Here is a 22413-nt window from a genome sequence, read left to right on the forward strand (position 1 = left end):
ACTTTTTAAAAATCTTCCATGTTTAGTCAACAGAGAACCTCCCTGAAAACAACATTTCAAATCATAATAAACTGAAGGTATGGACTACCCAATAGAAAAGCCGAAGTACCCTTCTCTAAAATGTCCAACACCTAGACATCCTAGAAGAGCCACGATAGCACAAAGGTTACAGAATTGTTGCCCATTTGGCAACCATGTGCCAGAAGATTTCTCAACGCAAGTTCCATTTTCTTTCTCACTTCCGTGGCAAGGGGCAACTCGCCAGCAGAAGCACATCCTTTCTTCTCACAGCCATAATGTGACGAGGAAGAATAGAACAGTAGATATAGATGTTAGAAAATAATTATGAACTTTGGAGGAAAAGGGCCGTGGAAGGCCAATTCAATACTTAATGGTTCTAATGGTTCTTAAGTTCTTATCTACGTCTATTTAACGGAGTTCTTAACTGCTGTAATGGGTTCAAGAAAGTAAATAAGCCAATGTCGACATATAGTACACACACTTACACGACAAGTCTTGTGGGTTGCAGATACTCTAATTTAAACATGAAAGGAATGATAGACAAGCGAGGATATTATAAATTACATGCAAAAACAAAGGTTTTCCCTTGTTCAAGCAAGCAATATCAAGTATCAAACTGAAGCTTCTCCTTCCAAACGTAACCTCTTGGGGCCTTTCTCCTCGCCCTGGCCGCTGCCGGTTCCGGTCCTGCTTTCTTTGGCCTCCAGTGAACACCTTTTGTAAGGTTTAAATCCGGTTCGACGAACCTTAAGCTTTCCATGTCCAAGCCCAATCGTCAGCAGCCCCTCCTCCCCATAGTTTTCACATCTAGACAAAGCATTTTTCTCCCCTTCTTGATGACCAGAGCAGCACTCCCACGTTTTAGTGTTGAGATTTATCAGTGATGCATCTCCATCTTTCTCATCTGCATCTTTCTTTTCTCCAGCATCTTCATTCTGGTGCATCTTACTCTTCAGATCATGTGGAGGTGAGAAGCTCTGGGGCAATACCTCTCTAGCGAAGAGTGCTTGAAATGCCAGCCGCCCCTGATAAAAGTTGTAACATAAGAAGAGTGGAGATAAATGCAAAATAAAAAATACAATCATAAGCGACTCTTCTGGGTCACAGGAATGCCATTATATATTTTATCAACAGAGAAATATATCTATGTACTCACCTCTTCGGAGACCTCTTTCCATGAATCATTCATACTGCTACTGCTTCTGCTGTGGCGAGAGCTAGACTCGGAAGCTGGATGATTTGCGTCATCTTCTTTTGGCTCTTCCGTGCCTTTCTCAGCCTTCTCTAATGCATCTGTCTCTATTTCACTGCTAGAAGGTGTGTTTGAACCACATGAAGAACGGTCAATCAGTTTTCTGCTCTTTGTTTTGCTTGAATCCTGGACCTCGTGAGGTTTTGTAGTCAACTCATGATCAATAACTTCTGGTCCAGTATTTAGCTGTGGGCCTCCGCTCTCTTCAGAGTCTGACGATGTTATCTTTGGTGATTTAGATGCTGAGTTTTGAGCGTGCAATGCTTCAGTGTGCTCTTGGTCCTGTATTTGTCCCTGCAAAGAAGGATTTTCAGCTGTTTCCTTCCTTTCTGTCTTGGTTGCAGAAACTTGACCAGTATCCACAGACTGAATTGCAGTTGCAGATGCAGGAGGGCAGGCAAACGAGGTATGAAGAGGGGCACACATGGGAAGTAGTCCATGTGCTGTCCACCATGCGGTTGCTGCTGCCACTGTAGCAGCAACAATAGCTGCCATACTAGGAGCAGAGTTCAATTGCCTGGATTGGAAACCTCCTTGGGCACATGCTGGAGAATCCGCAGAACTCTCCACATTTCCATAGGGCCAAAAGGTAGATGCAAAGCTTGCTGCAGCATGGGCTGCCGGGTTTTGTAGCAGAGAAGATACAACGAGGCTTGAAAATGTGGAGGACATGTGGAGGAAAGATCTGTAGTCATCTTGATTATGATGAGTTGGGGTAAAGGGAGGAGGAAAACTTGGAAATGATTGATGCATAGAGGATCTCGGTGAAATATTTGGATGATCAGTGGTTTTGGATGCAGCAGGATGTGAATATAAATTAGGGCATGCTGGAATTTCTCCTATTGGATGAAATATGGATTCCTGAAACGAAAAATCTGAGGGAGGAGTTTGCATACATGTTCCCAGGCTCCCATCTAGAACATGCACAGGGACATGCCTTGGATAGTTCTGCATGGCTTGCATCCCATCTGTTCGCAATGCTCCAATAAAATCATCTGATTTCTTTTGCTGAAACAATTTCTCAGAAAAAGAGCAAAAGTTTTCTGATTTTGAAAACTCACTAGTGCTGTTATCCTGTTTGACATCAGAGTTGTCCAACTTTTGATTTGCTCCAAGATCAATGGTGACAGAGGATTGATTACTTGCATCATGATTTCCCTCCTTCGGTGAGGATACGAACTCCCTGAAAGGGCTAGCCTTTTTGAGAATATCTAGTGTTGGTACAGAATTCTTGTTGACTGAAGGTACAGAAGAACAGTGAGGTTCTTGGAGAAGGGAAAATACTTCTGAGCAATTGTCATCCTGATTTTCCTTAGCATCGGTTGGCCTCTCATTTCCATTAAGTTTCTGAAGAATGTACAATATAAAGAAGGTATTAAAGGGGAAGGAACAGCTAAATGAATGAAGAGGGACAAAAGAAAATGACAGTGACAGTTCACCTCAGGAAGTGGTTCTTTCTCCAAGCCTAAAACTTGCTTACAACACGGAAAAGAAGCTGAAGTTAAAAGCTTTCCATCCTTTGCTCCCACCTGTGATGCGGGAGGACCCACGCCTATCTTTCGAGGATAAGGATTGCTTGGTTTCCTTTTGGGACGTGGTGGTGGAATGTCAATGTCAAGTGCTTGTCCTATTGGAACACCTTTAACAATAGCCTCCTTCTCCAACTGCAAGGGAAATATTTGTTAGCATCCTCAACAAAGAAGAAAAATACAAGAAAAAGATCTGCTCCGCAATTTGGCAGAAGTCCACAATCATGGGTAACACCTTGGCGGGAAAATATTCTATTATGGGACAAATGTTTCTCTAAAACTTCTAATATATAGTGTGAAACTCTATTCTATGAACTCTGACAAAGCATGTTATTTTGATTGAGAAGAATAGGCCATAAACCAAATATAGTAACATATCAAAAAACTTTCCAGTATCAAAACAGGAACACAAAAAGGAGAATAAATTTAGGTTGATATATATTGTCAGATCAGATGCATTAAGCCTGAGCAGAAATTTTTGCTACCTCAATAATCCAATCATGCCACTCTATCCCAGAACCCATCGCCTAAAATGTTGCTGGACAAGATGAGAATTTTATGAGATGACATTACCTCCATGCCCCTGTATACAGCATTCAGTGTGTATACAGCATTCAGTGTTGTTCCTAGGTCCAAATCTTCATGCTAAACATCCAATGCCTGCTGTACTAATTGGCACGCGCGCACACACAAAAAAGGAATAATCCGATGCATCAACCTCCTCAATATGAGAAATTAAAACACCCAACTTTCAAGAGTTTCCATAAGGTCCTCTAAAAAAAAATGCACTCATGCACCAAAGGAAAAGGAAATATGCTACTCAGATAGTATCCTCCTTCGCTTGCTCATTTGGCACTCTCATGCAGATTCTCTGCAATGGCCTAGTGACCCCCCCCACCTCATCCTAAGTAGACATTTACTTGTAACATTTATGAAAAGTTTCGTCTGGAATATGGGGTTTCTTAGCGATACTCGTTCCTTTCATTTTTAAAAAATAAAGCCTTCCCACTTAACTCCTTGAACTCCGAAACTTGCAGTCCTCACAAAAGTGTCCACCTTCACTCGTGTGGCACTCTTTCAAATCAGAAGCTAAAGTAGTTTAGTTCCCTAGTCTCTCCTAATCAGTTGAATATGCTGTAAAGTTAGTTTGATTGAACATTTATAAAGAGTACATTTGTGCATACACTCACTACTGTTCATGTTTAAAAAAAAAGGGGACTGGTTTGGCCAAGCAGTCACCTTGACTAATTGGCCAAATCATCCCCACTTATTGTCAGGACAGAAAAATACACATGGTGATCAAGTTGGGACAGACAGAAATGGACCATGAGATTTTTCATAGGCACATTTTTGTGTAATTCTGACTGAACAAATTCAGAATCTTGACAGATTATGTAGGAAAATAAACGATAAGAGCATGTTTGTTCCAATTTCTTACTGAACAATAAGTAATATCAAGGAGACTGTATATCTTCACACATTACTAGCTTGGGATACCCATCTCTGTTCACATGGCGACTTCATTTGAAACTAATATATTGACTAAAATCTTGAAATTAGTTATTTTACTCTTTTTAGCAAAAATCAATGCTACCTTTAGTCTTTTAAAAGAAGGGAAATCTACCTGTGGAAAACAACCCAAGGTTGATAACAAAAAAATCCTGGACTTCATTCACACCATCATGGTACTCTGCTCTTCAAGGAAGAAGGGTGGATATGACAGTCAGAAAACGGGAAGAAGCAATTTTTTGAACAAAAATTGGGGTTACCCGTCCAAATAAGACCGGACAAGCCTGTTGATTACTAGAGCAAGCATGCCCCTCTCCCATTAACTTTCTCAAATATTCCTAGCCCAGGTTCTACTGCCATAATCCACAAAAGGGCTACAAAAAACAGCCAAGATCTACTGAAGTGGCTATTTGAACGAAGTCATATAACTTTATTTCATGAATGAATGTTAACATAATTGATTAGCAAGTTCACTGTTGTCAATAATCAAAGATCCAGATTTCCCAAGTGCCACTGCCAAAATGATCATCAATCTCCAATGTGTTGTTCATTATTCTATGGAACTGACTAAACACAGTATAACCACATGAAAGTATGCTAGATCCTTCTGAACTCCAGTAGGACCCTTTCTTAGAAGTTAGTGACTTTCGATGTAGTGTATGTTATCAAACAAAGGTGTTGACTGAAGTTTTAATGGCTTGGTATAGAACAACACATGGTTCAGATATAATCTTCATAACAGCACAAAGTACACAGATTCCTATTAAAAAGTGGTAAGAAAAGAAAACTAATTAGTCATCAGCACCACCATATGTCAGCACAAAAAAATTAACAGCATCGTGGATTACGATGAACTTCCACCTGATGATATAAGATCAAATCCAAGTAGCTACATCGACAAGCTAGTACAGTGATCTGGATGACATTCAAAAGTGGAATTTGGTCATAATAGAAAGAAAGCATCAGGGAATTTCAGATACTCCAGTCCAGGTATACTAAACAGCCCAAAATGAAACTTCCAACCCTCATGTATTATTGGAAGCAGATTTTGTCAGCACAAAAATCTCCATGCCCATTTCAAACCTATAACGATCATGGGTTTGATTTTGGAATAGTACCGAATTTGTCCAAAGTAGAAAATGTTGGCTGACATGAGCCTATATTCTCCACAGCATATGTCAAATTAAGTTTCCCAATTCTCAGCTTACCTAGAAAGGTCAATATGAAGTTTGCCTATTGTAACAGACAAAGGTACCACCTACATGACTGCAGAGACAGTAAAAGGGAAAACAATATACAAAAAGCAAAATTTCCCCAGTAGTTATCTCACTAATGGATTCTTAATCAAAGATATTGACTGGTGGTGTGTAAACTACTTAAAAACCTTAAGTGGCAATTTTCCTTGGGCTTCTAAGCACATTGTGTAACTACTAGTTCTATTTCAGGGAAAAAAAACTGTTTCAAACACCCTATTCTTTTCTCTAACTTTCCCTGACTACTTAATGACCAAGCATCTATAGAGAGAAATAATTTATGGGAGGATGTTCTGAAAGATGAAGGATAGAAGGCGGGAGTAGCAAACAAACCTCAATATCCATCTCTCCTCTTCCTCAAAAAAGGCAAGTTAAAAATTATTAACTCTTATGCATGGATGTAGTCAATTATAAGTTCAAATAAGTCCCAAGCAAATAGTCTCCTGCAGTCAATCTCACAAAAAAATCGATAAGCTGTGAGGGTGTTGTGCAATGAGCATGTGTGAGAGCAACATATACACTCTAATCACTCCCAAGCACAAGAAACAGTTTGCTTCTAGATAAATGACCAGAAATTCAAATTACATATATGATGACAAAATAACCTTGAGGCAAATGATATTAAAATAGAAAATATTCTACAATTAAAAAGGCATGCAACTGAAGGATTAACAATGATACACCAAATCAAAAAATATAGAAGCAGAAAAATATACAATTGATATAGAGGCAGATGGATACTGACCTTTGAAAAGAACTTCTGTGCATGACTTCTGATCTGAACGACAGTCTTTGTACCAATATGTTCTGCACACCACCACGATTAAAACACAGAGATAAGAGACCGATCTCCAATTAAGAGTAAAATACACAAGAACAGTATTTCATGCATTCCTATAAGGAATATCCATATCATTCCCCTAGTTTAATTTTACAAACACTCCATAAATTACAATAAATCAGCCCACTTCAATAAAAATTAAAAAGAAAATTAAAAGATATATGAAAATTAGACCTTCAATTCGCTGCCAAGCTCGTCCATAGAGCTTCAAGGCCTCTAGGAACCTGCTATGCTCCTCCTCTGTCCATCTTTCTCGTTGCTTGGTAATTGTATATGGTTTCCTTGTCTATCATTAACACAACTTAATAATTCAGATAAAATTAAATTAGCACTTAAAACTAATACTATTTCAACTTGAAAGAAATATGTTAAAGATTAATAAAAATCTATAGATTTTTTTTTTACCTTAATAACCAAGTCTTCCCCAGAAGATAATATTTCCATTAGTGGACCTTAGGCAGCCAACGCTGCTTCAAATCCTCTCTAACGAGCAACGGATAAAAAAGAAACCTCCCTTCATTTCTTGCAACACTCAATACTACAAATAAAGCCGTCGTTTTATTTCAACTCCACAAAATCAGATTATTCAATACTACTGCAAACACACAGACACAAAAACAACAATCGATAGAGATCCGTCTCTCTGTTTAATCCGTATGTATGTAGTTATACTTCTACGTATATGTATACATATACTTATAATATTAATAATAGTATAAACGTAGAATGCATGTATGATAAATCATTCAAGAACATAAAAGAATCCACCAGAACAGATAGAGAGAGACACGCTTCTCCGCTACAACTTAAAAGAAAATTCCTTTATTCAGAATCCTCACCAAAACGACCGCATAGACTCCAATTCCTTCCCAAGAGAAAAAAAAAACAGTGAAATCCAAATCAGTAACTAAAAACAGCTTCCGATAAATTCAACAGTACATTATATCCGAGGAAAATTTAAGTAAAAAATCGAAAATTTTCACTGATTTAACAATCTGGGTGAATTTTGAGGGAAAAAAATCTGGTTGAATTTTCTCGGCAACCAAACGGAAAGTGAAAGGAAATAATACCTAGATATGAGAGAAGGTACCTTGAGAGAAAGCCATGGTGAAGTAAAGCTGTAGAAGTACTGATAGAGTTCGCGATCATGCACGCACTGAGCTCAATGGAGAACTCGCTGTTTCAGGCAGCTCAATGGAGAACTCGCTGTTTCAGGCAATGGTGGATCGGAAATTAGGGGGGGAAAGAAAAAGGCAAACTCTGTGTCGAGAGAGAACTGAAGAGAAGAAGAAGAAGAAGAAGCAGAAGTAAAAGCAGAGAGAAGCGAACACCAAGTTTCGGTGAGACCTTTAACACCAGAAACTACACCAAGGAACAATCTCAGCCACTATAATTTTTTGTGGGTTTATTTTTGTTTTTATTAATTTTTATTATTTGAGGCTGCTATTGAAGTTGATATGAGGGAGAGATGGGAGAGATAATGCCATGTGGCAATTATTTAGTGGCGGATTAGTCTATAGCACACCCCTGCACTTTTTCCCCATTTTGGCTCTCCTCACTCCATCTTCAAATCTCCACCACAAACTCCTAGCTCCCAAGGTTAAGTCCGTAAAAGCCAATATCGCGTGTGGGGTCCTTTGGTGACGTGGCTCTTTGCGAAGGATCGGTTCTATACGGTAGCGTTTATGTACGCAAGGGTAAACTGGAAATAGTGGACAGTTTTATGCCAGCGTGGAGAATAATACCGCTACGTGGCGGTTTATGAAGAAAAAGCGGAGAAGGGCACATGTTTTCTACTCCAGTGAATGCTCGTGAGGTTCGTCCAGTGCCGTTATCTTTGACTATGGGGTTGTTTGGTAATGGACGGCGTGATCAAGGGGATGGAAGTTCGTGACCATCTTGCCCGTTAAACGTTTCTTATTTCTTGGTGAATCTGGAAGTAGCGTGTTTGGTAAAAAATCTAGAAGGTGGAGGCAATAGGGCAGCCCTGCTTTTGTGAGCTGGGCCAATAACTGGGCCGATGGTGTAACTAGACAGATGAATTCGGGTTTCTTTTTTCGAAAACAATTGGGAGATGGTTGCTTTTCTGTGCACCAGATCAAGTCTGCAAAGTTTAAAATATGAACCACTTGAATTTTCTTTGTTCTTGATTTTATTTTTGGATTGAAAGGATGGCTTAAAGCCTAAAATAAAAGAATTACAAGGAACATAATTTTAAGAAACACAGTCCCATACATGTGTTTCAGAAGAGCAATAAAACACCTAGAAAAGCAAGAAGCAAAAGAGTGAATACCTAACTCAAGAGAGAGAGCATGATTTTCCATCCAATTCGTACGGCGACTAGCCTCCCTATAAACATCATGAATTTAAACCTGTCATGGTCGTGTAAGGAGTTCTTGGATAGAGTTGATGATTTGGATATTAGAATTATTACTGGTTTGAGTACCTTGAATGAGATGTAGTCCTGCAACTGCAGAATCTGAATCCACCATAACAGTCCTGAAGTCTTTCTCCCATGTGAGGTGTGAACCAATAAGTATGCCTCATAATTCAGCTCTAGGAATTGAACAAATACCTATATTGTAAGAGAAATATCTTGTGCAGTCCCTGAGAAGCCCACCTGTAGTTGCTCTTTCTATGGAAAATCTCATCGATCGCACCATTTGTATTAAGTTTGACAGAACCAATATATATTAGGCATGCATCTTCCAACCAGTTAGACACACTCCATCTTTGGATTAGTAGCTCTGTCCAACTTCTGCAGATCCAACCAAAATATAGATGTAGATAGTCGAGGATCGATGTGAAGATGAATGAATAAGAAAATATCAATTTGGCATACATGAAAGCTAAAACCCAACACTAATTGATGAAATTAATTAATCAAACCATGCTCGTGGTGTCTTTTTAAGTCCATAAAAATACATGCATCGACGACAGATCTCGAGTTTTGTTATATAACGTATTTGCGTAATTCAAGATGAAGAAAGAAAAAGGAGTTCCTAGCTACGTGCATGCAACTTCTGAGGAGAACAATTAAAACCCAAACTCGCAACTGAGCTCAGTAGACCAACTTTCCTGCCTGTATGTTGTGTTGCCAACAACTGAAGTAGACTCCTTTTTTGTTAGAAAGGTGAAGTCCAAAGCCAATAGCCTAACAATTTTACTGCCTCCTCTGAAAGATGGCTAGCGTCCCAAGACGGCTTAATCTTTTAATTTATTTTTCCAAAACATTCAACGATGAGTAATGACGATTGTGATATGTTATTCTTCCACACAAAAAATGTTATAATAGTTTGAATATAAGGAAATAAAAATAATTCTATCCCGTATTGAAAATAAAAAAATGTTTTTATTTTACTTTATAAAGTGAAAGATATCAAATCAATAGATTTTGATATTGAATAAAAAAATTTGGAAGAAAATTATTTTTCATAATGCATATGCACTTGTCATTATAAAAAATAAATAATTTTTACTCTTGGATTTAATTTAATTTAATTAATTAATTAATTATGCTTGATAAATATTATCAAGTTATTTTTTTAATTTGAATGAAAATTTATATTTTGAATTCTATAGATATATTGGTCTATTTTGGTAGGAGTGTGATGACTTTTTTTTTTCAAAGATATAATTATTTTAAAAGCACAAATCACACCTTATAAAAGCAAAAAAAAACATGTTTTTCATTAGAGAAAAGTCATCACATCTCCCACCCAAACACACACTAAGTTTTATAGATATTCTGTAAAGGTGTGCTTTTAAATTTCTACATATATATTGATTTTAAAGGATATTATTTTTCTTATAAATATTAGTTTGATATTGACAAAAATCAATTACAAAACAATCTTTTTCTCTTTCTATTTTTTTTCTCTACAAACTCTTTATTTATGTTTATTAAAATAAAAAAATGAAATTTTTAAAAAACATATAAAAATTATTGTTTATAAGTTTTAAAATTTGCTATATCATGAAAGTAAATTGCTTTAACCTCGCAATAAACATAATAAAAATAATTAATACTTTAAAAATAATAGTTTTTATGTTTCAAATATTTACATTTTTTTTTAAAGAATGTGAATATTTGAAACATGAAAATTATTAGATCTCGGAAGCGTATTTTTTAATTATAAGAAGCAGGTCTTAGTCTCTTTCGTGGATAATCGATAATCCTGAGCGCTACCAAATTTGCAGTTTTAACTTTTGCAGAAAACTGGCGGATTCCTTCTCTCATGCCTATGCCTATCAGTAAATCCTATGCATAGTACAAAGGAGGCCCACGTGAATTCAAGGGGGTGATGAGATTCCTACGAACTGTACGTTACACTGACGTTTACAGGCCTGTTACAAAAAAAAATTAATAAAATAAAAAGGCCCCGGTCTATATACATATATGACCTAGCTCACCCCCCTCACGTACCAGCACACAGCCTGAAAATCTTCAGAAGGCAGGATCAATTAGGTGACTGCATGCAATGGCTACTGGAAAGCCAGTACTCTTATCTGATCTTGTGTCTATTGCAAGCTATGTTCCCTCAAATTACATCAGACCTGTATCTGCCCGACCAAAACTTAGTGAAGTTCTGTCCTCGGATGGTTCTATTCCTCTAATTGATCTCCAAGGCCTTGAAGGTCCTAACCGCTCTAGCATTGTCGGAGAGATAGGCCAAGCTTGCCAAACCCATGGTTTCTTTCAGGCACATATATTTGCCTTTTTGCTTCATTCGAAAATTTAGTTTAGATTTGATGAGACATTGTAAATTATATTATGGTGATCATTTCATTTAAATTTTTTATTTTCTGAAGGTTAAAAACCATGGAATTCCGAACAAGGTGATTGATGGCACGTTAAGCGTTTCCAAGGAATTTTTCCATCTAACTGAGAGAGAGAGGCTGAAGAATTACTCTGATGATCCAACGAAGACAACAAGGCTCTCCACTAGCTTCAATGTGAAAACTGAAACTGTATCCAGCTGGAGGGATTTCCTAAGACTTCACTGCTACCCACTGGAAGACTACATTCATGAATGGCCGAGCAACCCTCCATCTTTCAGGCACGTACCCCATACCTATATGGAGAACGAAATTCTCTCTAATTGATTGCATTTTTGTATGTATTTTGAGATTTTCCTGTCTTTGCTTTCATGGTTAACAGAACTTTGTGGTGTGCAGAGAGGATGTTGCCGAGTATTGCAGGAATGCTAGAGAATTATCACTCAGACTGCTTGAAGCAATATCAGAAAGCTTATGTCTTGAAACAGATTACATCAGTAAGGCATTGAGCAAGCATGGGCAACATATGGCTGTTAATTACTATCCTCCCTGTCCACAACCAGAGCTCACGTATGGATTGCCTGCCCATGCTGATCCTAATGCCATCACCATACTTCTGCAGGATGATGTGCCGGGCTTGCAGGTGCTCCAAAATGACAAATGGGTTGCTATAAACCGGATTCCATATACGTTTATTGTCAACATTGGGGATCAGATACAGGTAAGGAAAGGATTAGGAGTGCCTGATTTGCCTTTCTCCCATAAATAGGATTTTTTCTTTTCCTTGTTCCACACACAACTCTAGATGATCAGCCCATGATCCATACCTGCAGTGCTGCAGTAGTAATGGTTCAATTACCTTTTGGTCGTATGAACTTTTTTTTCTCTAGGTTTGGGCGACCCCACGAGCCATTTCCCAAACCCCCGTCCATCTCTATTATTATTTGAACATCATCTTATTTATTTTTATGTTTTAAAAAATTTTAATTTTTTTTATTTTTTTATTTACTTTAAATTAATATGTTTTTGATGTTTTTATATTATTTTGATGCACTAATATTAAAAATAATTTTTAAAAAATAAAAAAATATATTATTTTAATATATTTTTAAGTGAAAAGTAATTTAAAAAACAACTGCAACTACACTTTTAAACAGAATGATACTCAGGATCTAATTAATACAAAAGATGTGTGTCTAATATACATACCCACGTCCAACTCAACTTGAAAAAAATGGTACAATATTTCACATAAATATAAAAAAAATGGTTGTTGGATATTATAATGGATTGATTTGTAATATATATATATATATATATATATTATGGTATATGTTTGTTAAATTTTTCAAGAAATCGTGCGTGTGTTTGATTAATTCATAAAAGGAAAACATATTAAATTATTTTTCTAATTAAGTGCATTCTTAAAAAATATAAAATATAAAATATAAAAAAGGCAAGTAAGGGAAGAGGTATTTTCAAATAAAAAACAATATACTCGCTAACTATTTTGACATTGCTGTCTTTTAAGAAATGCAAGAGGGAAGGGAAAGATTTAAAGCGCTTGGAAAAAGAAAGAGAAACATATATATATATATATATCTATAACAAATTCTTAGAAAATAAAATGAAGAAAAATATATAAATTGAATCAGATGGAAAAAATAAAACAGAGAAAAGTATTGGAGAAAAAAATGAAACAAAGGCAAGCCTCACACGGGTCCCTAGAGGATGCGTTTTGACCCAAGGAGGATGATACAGTAGAAGAAATCGGTGGAGGACACATCATCCAAAAATGAAAACAACTCCATGGTTTCAAGGGACGACGGACTAGGTAATGGCATCTTTGTACAATAAGACAACGAAGACAACACCATCAAGTCGAAGTGCGTAGAATGTGTATTAATTTGGATGATCCAAAAAAGAAATTTACTTTGTAAATTGATATAAAAATATCTGTGTTTGTAAAGGACAGGAACAAAAAAAAGTTGGACCGCCATTGATTCAAACCCAGTCAACTGTTAAGGTAAACCATTTGCGGGCGAGTTAGGCTGCCATTTCAAATCATAGAGTATTTGTTAATCTAGAAACTTAGAAAATATTTGTTAGATAGTTATCTTGTTTTGCCTTGCTAACCAGTAAACTGTTGCTTATGATCCATCCAAGTTTCTGTCTTCGAAGGTCATTAGCAATGATCGTTACAGGAGTGTGCTCCATCGGGCTGTGGTGGACCGCGACAGGGAGAGGATCTCTATCCCTACATTCTACTGCCCATCACATGATGCAGTTTTTGGACCAGCCCCATCGCTAATTGATGATGATCACCCTGCTCTGTATAGGAACTTTGCTTACAGTGAGTACTGCCAGAAGTTCTGGAACCATGGGCTTGCAACTGAGACCTGTCTGGGCATGTTTAAGAACTGAATTTTCCTTTCCAATGTAACTTCATCCATGCTTATGCATGTTTGTCATCTACCTTGGAGTTTGGATAGGTAATGCGGAGCAAATTAAATGCATTTACCATAGCTGTTAAGTATGAATTTTTTGTGTGAATTTGTGATCGAACATATGATTTCTCTTTGTTTTACATATTAGTCCTCTTTTATTGAATTTTATCTTTCTATAATAAATTTTTTAAAAAATAATAATCATTAAATTGGGGAAAAAATAAGGATAAAATTTTAAAAAAATTATAATTATCATGAATTGCAGGCTTTCGTGTTTCTGTACAAAGTCCTGAGGCTTTGATCTTATCAAATCTAGCTTAGATGGGCTTTATTTGAGATTTTTTATTGTTTCAATATATTGGGCTTCAAGCCCTATTACCATCTTGTGAAATTTGTAAAACCGAAAAATGTGTGTCTTTATTTGAAGTTTTACTTTTAATGTTTATTAATGTATTTTTCAAAGATATATTTAACGTATTAACGTATTAAACCGAAAAATTAACGTGACAGAGTGACGAGTTGAGTTCAGATTTGTGTCGACTGCCGAGGAGAATTATTTTAAATTAAAATAACACTCTAAACATGTGCATGACAATTAAATGTTATAACACTCTAAACATGTGCATAAATTCTCTTTATATATATAAAGAGAAGAAAAGGTCTGATAAACACAGATAATGAACAGAGATCTGATTTTGCTATATTATATTGGGCTATCCTAAAGCTTTTATTTATTTATTATTATCATCAGCATTATTATTATTATAAACTATTATTATTTTACTATATAATAGCGGGCTACCCTAAAGTTATTTTTTTATTATGCATTATTATTATGAACTATTATTCTGTCACGTTAATTTTATGGGATGGGATTATTTTAAATTCTTAACCATTGACTAATCATTTTATCTCTTCAATATATAAACTTTTGCATGATGGGCTCCAAGAAAAATCTCCTTCCTTGATCCTGTCAGCATACTTTAATTGTTCAACAAATTAAATAAAAAAACAAGTGTCCCTTGTCTTCACACGGCTAATCTAGAATTTTTCAAAATAGTTGGAACAGGTTCCTCGTACGTAGACAAGGTAGGATAGCATTCTCAAATACGAGCATATAACCAACATGAACAGTTACTTCATTTTACATCATTCTACCAACTCTAGGGCAAACCCATGTAATAATAACGCTCAAGAGGATTGCGTTTATTTTGGTACTGCAATCCCATGACCTAATTAACTACATATTGTATACTCCATTTTATGGATACAGGATCACCACTTGTTATTCAGCATATTAATTTGTATGGAATTCTAGCATTTCTCGTTTGTTGATTAATCTTGTTGTAGAAATTAATTAATAGGAGAGCTATTTGATTTCATACAGGGTTAGGAATGCATTGTTGCAGCAAAAATACAATATCTATTTGTAAAGTATGTAGCTCGTCAAACTGCAACCTTGGAAATGCTAGAGGCTGATGAACAGCAGCTATTTATTTGGTTCATATATTTCGATCCACACGGGCGGCACAGAGCTTCAAGCCTGATAGCTAGAAAGCGAGGATACATCCATCAATTTCCACAAATGCAATATATAAGCAATAATCTACTTGAAGAACTCCATCACCCAAAAATTACAAACAAAGGCTTCGTATTTGATTCCACGGAATCCAGCCCCAGTGGCCAGGGCCATGAATTCATGTTCGGTCCGTTCTTTCCCTCCTGGGTTTTGAGTCATCATCAGCACATCAAGTTGAGAGATCGCTCTCGCAGCAGGGCTTGTCTTGGCTGTGATTGAAAGAACTGATTCCATAACAATCACCTTCCCATTATCTGGAATAGCTTTGTAGCAGTTCTTCAACAACTTCAGGCAATGATCATCACTCCAGTCATGAAGTATCCACTATAAAATGTCCATATTAGTCGTCGTTAGTGATTTAATTTGGGGTCTAAAAATGAGCAAAAAAAGATTAGAAGCCGATCAAATTCTGATACCTTCAAAAAAATAGCATCTCCTTTTGGAACACTTTCAAACATATCTCCGCCCACGTGTTCCACACCTGAATCAGAAACCAACCACTTCTATTAAGATTTAGTAGGGCTTTAATTTCAATGTCTTGTTTTTTTCCCTGTTCTGTAATGCCCGTGATGCTTTGCAAACTTCTTATCTAATTTATTTCCTTGTTTTTCCGGGGGTTTATATACGCAAACTTCTTTTTATGGCTTCTCGAGTTTTCGACCGTGGCAGCTCAACTTTTAGATTTTGGTGAAATGAGGTTTGAAGTTTCAGGCAGATTAATGAACACGTACGGAGCATCTTATCAGGCTCGCCTAAATTGTCCCAATTTTTCAATTTAATTAGTTCCAAGTATTAGTTTAAGCAGAGCTTAAAATTTAACAACCACCATAAATTACATTCAAGGGAGGAAGAACAAGACATACCAGGACAGGATGGCGCATGCTCTATAACATGTGGCAAGTCGAAATTGATACCCTTAATTTGGGGATACTTAGAGATTATTGCCTTTATAGTGTGTCCCATGCCACCGCCAATTTCAACCAGCTGTTTCAGGTTCTTAAAACCAGTGTATGCCTCAACCATATTTTCTAGGACTACAGTAGTTTGGTTGTACATTGCTGTGTTGAAAACCTGGTTGAACCTAGGGTCCAAGCCAGGGTACTCAAAGGCGTGTGCTCCATGGACCCTGTCAAATGCAACTCCTCCTTCAAGAACTGCGTCTTTTAGTTGAGACCTAACAGTGAATCGTTATACATTGAAATTAGCTAGCTGCCCTTGGAAACAAAAGGAAAGTAGAGGTACAATATATATTTACGATATACCATTATAACAAATTGAAGTTAAAAAAACTGGATATAAAAAAATGCGACCATAGGAATTGAGTGACAAACCAACTCTGCAAGAAAACGTTGTCTTGAATCAAGGCCATGAAGGGGCCCAAAGAAACACCATCTTTGTTACGCACGTAGTGCTTGGACACAGGAGCCAGACTGTAGAGCCTCTCCGAGCCATCGACAGAGCAAACAAGCACATCGTGGCTAGCCAAGAGCCTTAGTATACGGTCCAGCATCATGGGTGCATCTGGGTTCTTTGTGGGCAACTGGGCAGCAACATCTGAAGCAGAGAGTTTGGCATCTGGACCTGCTTTGGCTATTATCTCAAAAATGCCAAGCTGAATTGCAGAATACATGGTCATGGGTAGCACTGAGCTCAACGCTAGTTGCATGGCATATCCAAAGTTTTCATCTTTTGCTTCATCAACTTGGCCAATGTGACTTTCTATAAAAGATCCCATGTTTGTTCTTGGAGGAGGTTGGTTGATTTTTAGATAGAAACTGGACGCATATTGGACTCCCACCATTCCCGTTATTTATAGTGGAAAAATATTGAATTAAATGGGTGGAAAATCTTTTTAATGAGCTGGAATGGGACCTCCTACTGTGGCCACCTGTGAGAGTATTTATAACCGAGGTACAACCGAAGAAGAGACTAGGCCACCAATTTAAACGAATATTTATAATGTAACTAAATAATATTTTTGTAGTTAAAATTAAATTAAAATAATATTATTTTATTTTTTTAATATTATTTTTGATATAGCATATTAAAATAATTTTAAAAAATTAAAAATTAATTTTTTGAAAATATTTTTACAACAAAAAAAACAAACATCCTAAAATTTAAAAAAGTGACGTAAGTAATCAAAAAGGTTCTATAAAAGTACAGAACTGTGGGTAGCTTGAAAAGTACCGGGGCAATGGGGCATGCTGCCAGGTACGAGGCCGAGCCAACATTTTATTTTTTTGCGTTAAATGTACCGAGGATACTATAGTATACGGTCCAGCATCAGGGGTGCATCTGGGAGGCCATATCTGAAGCAAAACCTTCAACGATATCATTTTTTTTTCGTAATCACCAATAAAGGTTTAAAATCAAAATTACCAATTAGATTTATGCAATTTGCTACTTCAGGAAGTGGGTGACGAAGTCTTTGCCAAACCAATTGCGTAAGGGCTTACCTCATATAACTGAAACTATCCTTGCACTGACAAAACTCTTGACGAACGAAGGCAACAACTTTACAAGTTTTATCCTTCTTCTCTTTTCGCAAGGATAGGGTGTTTAGATACACAATTTCCTATATGGCGTGACTTTTATCAATTAATTTTTCAATTAATCTTTTTTAAAATAAATTGAATAACTATCTTATATTATACATGGAGCTAAATCTTGGAAAAGTCCTGTTCATCCAAACTTATTCCACTGTAAATTCAGTGTTAGTAAAAGTCTTGTTCATCAAGATTCAAGACACTATAAAAATTCATGTTCATCAAGACTTGTTTTACCATAGATTAGAGTAGTGTTACTAAAAGTCATGTTCATTAAAATTCATGGCACTGCCAGTGTAGTGGTAAAGTTGTTCTTGTTTGGTGAAATACAAGTTTCTTCTGATTAATCGGTTTTCACCTACAGTTAAATTGCGAAAAGTAAGGTTTTATTTTGTGTGCTTGAGGACGCAAAATCATAGAAAAAAATAATTGATCATTAAATCATATAGCAAGAAACACGTGGAGACTGAATCAAATAATTGCGTGTTAATTACTTTATTTCAAATTCAATTATCAATGACGTTCTCTTTATTGTGATGTAATATAATGGAAGCTATCTCCGATTCTCCATTGTACGTATAGCCTACAAGTTTTTCAAACTTTATGATAAACTGAATGAAGATTACAATACAATAATAACATCATTTACTTAAAATTTAATTTTTTTTCTTTATTTAATTTTTTTTAAATATTTTTGAATTGTGTCAATATCAAAAATAAATTTTAAAAAATAAAAAATAAATATTATTTTAATATATTTAAACACTTTAAAACATAATTTATATCGCTCTTCTAAACAGATCTTCATGTTCTATAATTTCATTATAAGATTTTGTCTTAAAAAGATTAAAAACTTTTATTGATTGGTGTACAGCACTAACATCTTGAAACCAAAACTAATAAGTGGTCATCAAATTACCTTTCTTCTGCCAAAAAAAAAAGAAAAAGGTAAAAATAAATTATGGATGCTAAAGAGAAAAAAAAAATTCTATAAATTGGTTTCAAGATTTTGTTTTTAAAAAGTAACTGCAAACCAGCTAACATTTTGGGGCGAAAACTAATAAATCGTAAATCTAGTTACCTTAATGCACAAAAGTAAATTAACGTATGAAAAAAAAAAAAAAAAAAAAACACCAGTACTACTGGTTGATCATCATCCACTACAGTCCAAACGGAACCTTTGTTGTGTAGGCAAGGATCCTATTCAGTGAATCTCCTGTTCAAAAACAACAAACCATCCGTCGTGGTCAGATTGAAAGATCGAATGTATGATGTGCGATTATGACTGGGATAGATGTCCTTGTTTTTCTTTCCCTGTAAAAGGGATAAATGTCCCTGCTCCCCGCAGCAGGCAGATAAAAAGCGCTGTTCTTTTTATCGGCAACTGAAAATAAGGTGTGCAAGAGATGTGGGGGGAAAAGAAGTATTGGAGAACAGCTAGCCTACTGATGAATGGAATGCTGTTTAAAATAACAGTCTGGTTTTTCAAGTAGCATCTAAAATGAAGATTACATTTGGCTAGAGGAAGATCAAGTTAAAAAAGGTTCAATCCAGGACCATTTATGCCATTTCTATGCACAATTTAAAATGAATCGGGTGCAACAGCAAAGCCATATGCTGATTTGTTGCTGTGAGTTTTGAAAAAGGAACCTTGGATGGTTTGGTAAGCTGGACTCGGGATACAATCCGTTGCCTTTTCGTGTTCAAAGAACTGAAACACAAACAGAAGACAAATGATCAAGCTCAAGGGAAGTGGCAAATGTAAACAATGGAAATCATTTTTTTGAAAATTTTGATAAGAGCTACTAGACACACTCGGCACAATTCAAGAGCATATTCCAAAAAGCTAAAAATTTCAAGACCAAAAGAAGCTTAAACCCCCCGCAGGCATGTTGTTGTTCCATCCCTGCGCATATCTCCAGCCCCATTACATCTAAGCTAACCATTGACTGTGTGGTGCAAATAAAATCATTAGAATATATCAATGGATTGCATTCCGACTTTTTTTTTTTTGGCTCCACTGAATTTACATGAATATCCATAGTGGGTGACACTGTAGTAAAACAGAGCGACTTGTATGCTAATCTAGTCATATTTTGAGCTCTAATCTAGCTCTTTCTCACTTTGTTTCTTTTCTCGTATGGGCCCAACCACTTTTTTATTAGGCCGAAGCTGCCTAGTTGGGCTTGTCAGCTGGCTGGGATTCGGCCTAACCTTACAGCACAGCTTCGGGCAAATCAAACAAGTTGTTGGGCCTTTAAAGGAGAAAAAAGAGAAAGAGAGGAGAAAAAAAGAAAAAGTTCAGTCGAAAAATGTTGAAATGATTGAAAAATGCGGAAAGAAGCAATTTAAAGAAAGTTAAACTCCCGTGAAAAAGATGAAGTTTTTGGACCTCTAGTGAAATTCTTTTGATAATTAAAATTGATGATTGTTATTTTCAGCCTGTAGTGAAACGTAAACAACAACTAATATATTATACATTGATTACCAAAAGTTAGTCCATTCAAAAGTTTTTGTTTGACATTGATTATAATAGCTATATTAAAGTTTTTTATTTAATTCCTAAAAATCTTTTTAAATGAGTCTATATATTAAATGAGATTAAATGTTTTTATATGATTTTAAAAACACATCACTTCGCTTGACCTCATGCATTTAAAAAAAATGTTGATTCTAAATTTTGATCCGAGTATATTTACATTTTATAATAATTACGTGATGGCATGCCCGCGCGATGCTGCGAGCTTATAAAACAAATATACTTGATGGTGTTATAATTGTGAATCAGCACTAGATAAGTAATAAAAACTAAATATATGATGCAATTACTATTTCATGATGGAAAAAAAAAGTTGTGTTAGTGATAAAAAACTTAGAGACTGAACAAAATTATTTGTAGCAATCCACAGTGTTTTATGATGAAAAATACAGTGCTTTCGCCACATGATTTAACTTTTCTGTTAATAAAAAACAAAAAAAATTATAAAGCTAAATTCTCTACCAATTTAATATTAAAAAAAAATCGACAAAGATAATTTTGGAAGGAAAAAAACTCACGAGAAAAAACGTTGTAGCAATTGACAATGTTTTGTGAGGAAAACTATAGTGTTTTTCCCAATACAATCGACAAAGATAATTTTACAAAGAATCATAAAAAAAACATTTTAGATAAATATTGTAGCAATTTACAGTGTTTTATGAGGAAAACAACAACGTTTTTCCAATATGATTTAGTTTTATTGTAATTATAATATTTATCTAAAAAAGTAAAATTGACAAAGATAATTTTAGAAAAGAAACAAAAAAAGGGAAAAGAAAGAAAAAGTGTAAAAGAAAAGGTAAAAAAACAAAAAAGTGAAAAAAAAGGAAAAAAAGGAATTAGTGAAAAAAAAAGAATGCACCATGAATTACTGTTCAAACAAATAAAAATAAATTAAAAAGAATAAAAAATGATAATTTTTTTTTAAAACATTGTACACTCACACATTCTTTTTAATTTGCATTGAAAAAAATTATTCAGCCTGTAGTGAAACGTAAACAACAACTAATATATTATACATTGATTACCAAAAGTTAGTCCATTCAAAAGTTTTTGTTTGACATTGATTATAATAGCTATATTAAAGTTTTTTATTTAATTCCTAAAAATCTTTTTAAATGAGTCTATATATTAAATGAGATTAAATGTTTTTATATGATTTTAAAAACACATCACTTCGCTTGACCTCATGCATTTAAAAAAAATGTTGATTCTAAATTTTGATCCGAGTATATTTACATTTTATAATAATTACGTGATGGCATTCCCGCGCGATGCTGCGAGCTTATAAAACAAATATACTTGATGGTGTTATAATTGTGAATCAGCACTAGATAAGTAATAAAAACTAAATATATGATGCAATCACTATTTCATGATGGAAAAAAAAAGTTGTGTTAGTGATAAAAAACTTAGAGACTGAACAAAATTATTTGTAGCAATCCACAGTGTTTTATGATGAAAAATACAGTGCTTTCGCCACATGATTTAACTTTTCTGTTAATAAAAAACAAAAAAAATTATAAAGCTAAATTCTCTACCAATTTAATATTAAAAAAAAATCGACAAAGATAATTTTGGAAGGAAAAAAACTCACGAGAAAAAACGTTGTAGCAATTGACAATGTTTTGTGAGGAAAACTATAGTGTTTTTCCCAATACAATCGACAAAGATAATTTTACAAAGAATCATAAAAAAAAACATTTTAGATAAATATTGTAGCAATTTACAGTGTTTTATGAGGAAAACAACAACGTTTTTCCAATATGATTTAGTTTTATTGTAATTATAATATTTATCTAAAAAAGTAAAATTGACAAAGATAATTTTAGAAAAGAAACAAAAAAAGAGAAAAGAAAGAAAAAGTGCAAAAGAAAAGGTAAAAAAACAAAACAGTGAAAAAAAAGGAAAAAAAGGAATTAGTGAAAAAAAAAGAATGCACCATGAATTACTGTTATAATCCATAGTATATTGAGTGTGTGTGAATAATAAAAACTAAATTCTCAATCAGCTCGATATTAAAAAAATAAAATCGATAAATATAATTTTGAAAAATAAAAAAATAAAATAGAAAAATTATGTGAAAAAATATCGTTGCAATCTATAATATTTTAA

The 22413-nt window shown here is 35.0% G+C and overlaps 3 protein-coding genes across 10 annotated transcripts; 1 reads left to right on the plus strand and 2 right to left on the minus strand.

Moving 5' to 3' along the window:
• Positions 1-351: 351 nt before the first annotated feature.
• On the minus strand, positions 352-7759 carry LOC133683159 (protein LATE ELONGATED HYPOCOTYL-like). Of its 8 annotated transcripts, none has more exons than XM_062106689.1 (8): positions 7496-7759; positions 7245-7270; positions 6811-6943; positions 6580-6691; positions 6310-6371; positions 2713-2937; positions 1178-2620; positions 352-1046 (listed from the first exon to the last, which is right to left on the minus strand). In XM_062106689.1, the coding sequence occupies exons 3-8, from the start codon at positions 6847-6849 to the stop codon at positions 633-635; spliced, it is 2295 nt and encodes a 764-aa protein (XP_061962673.1). In that variant the 5' UTR covers positions 6850-6943; positions 7245-7270; positions 7496-7759; the 3' UTR covers positions 352-632. The 8 variants fall into 8 exon arrangements, with proteins under 8 accessions (XP_061962673.1, XP_061962672.1, XP_061962674.1 ...); XM_062106688.1 differs by having other exon boundaries at positions 7174-7270; XM_062106690.1 differs by having other exon boundaries at positions 6811-7000; positions 7496-7758.
• A 3127-nt stretch (positions 7760-10886) lies between these two features.
• On the plus strand, positions 10887-13608 carry LOC133682987 (protein DMR6-LIKE OXYGENASE 2-like). The gene is made up of 4 exons (XM_062106511.1): positions 10887-11108; positions 11218-11465; positions 11584-11905; positions 13366-13608. The coding sequence occupies exons 1-4, from the start codon at positions 10887-10889 to the stop codon at positions 13606-13608; spliced, it is 1035 nt and encodes a 344-aa protein (XP_061962495.1).
• A 1489-nt stretch (positions 13609-15097) lies between these two features.
• On the minus strand, positions 15098-17097 carry LOC133682250 (cathecol O-methyltransferase 1-like). The gene is made up of 4 exons (XM_062105537.1): positions 16542-17097; positions 16074-16384; positions 15627-15691; positions 15098-15534 (listed from the first exon to the last, which is right to left on the minus strand). Exons 1-4 carry the CDS (start codon positions 17009-17011, stop codon positions 15238-15240), a joined length of 1143 nt encoding a protein of 380 aa, XP_061961521.1. The 5' UTR covers positions 17012-17097; the 3' UTR covers positions 15098-15237.
• Positions 17098-22413: the final 5316 nt, after the last annotated feature.

Source organism: Populus nigra, chromosome 2 (genome assembly GCF_951802175.1).
Source record: "Populus nigra chromosome 2, ddPopNigr1.1, whole genome shotgun sequence".
NCBI classification, from domain to species: domain Eukaryota; kingdom Viridiplantae; phylum Streptophyta; class Magnoliopsida; order Malpighiales; family Salicaceae; genus Populus; species Populus nigra.

Coding starts and splice junctions, on each gene's coding strand:
- LOC133683159 (XM_062106689.1), bottom strand. CDS start 6,849: ATGGAAATATTATCTTCTGGGGAAGACTTGGTTATTAAG. Junction 2,938..6,309: donor CACAGAAGTTCTTTTCAAAG/GTCAGTATCCAT, acceptor TTTCCCTTGCAG/TTGGAGAAGGAGGCTATTGT. Junction 2,621..2,712: donor AGAAAGAACCACTTCCTGAG/GTGAACTGTCAC, acceptor TACATTCTTCAG/AAACTTAATGGAAATGAGAG.
- LOC133682987 (XM_062106511.1), top strand. CDS start 10,887: ATGGCTACTGGAAAGCCAGTACTCTTATCTGATCTTGTGTCTATTGCA. Junction 11,109..11,217: donor AAACCCATGGTTTCTTTCAG/GCACATATATTT, acceptor TATTTTCTGAAG/GTTAAAAACCATGGAATTCC. Junction 11,466..11,583: donor AGCAACCCTCCATCTTTCAG/GCACGTACCCCA, acceptor TGTGGTGTGCAG/AGAGGATGTTGCCGAGTATT.
- LOC133682250 (XM_062105537.1), bottom strand. CDS start 17,011: ATGGTGGGAGTCCAATATGCGTCCAGTTTCTATCTAAAAATCAACCAA. Junction 16,385..16,541: donor AACGTTTTCTTGCAGAGTTG/GTTTGTCACTCA, acceptor ATTCACTGTTAG/GTCTCAACTAAAAGACGCAG. Junction 15,692..16,073: donor GCATGCGCCATCCTGTCCTG/GTATGTCTTGTT, acceptor TTTCTGATTCAG/GTGTGGAACACGTGGGCGGA.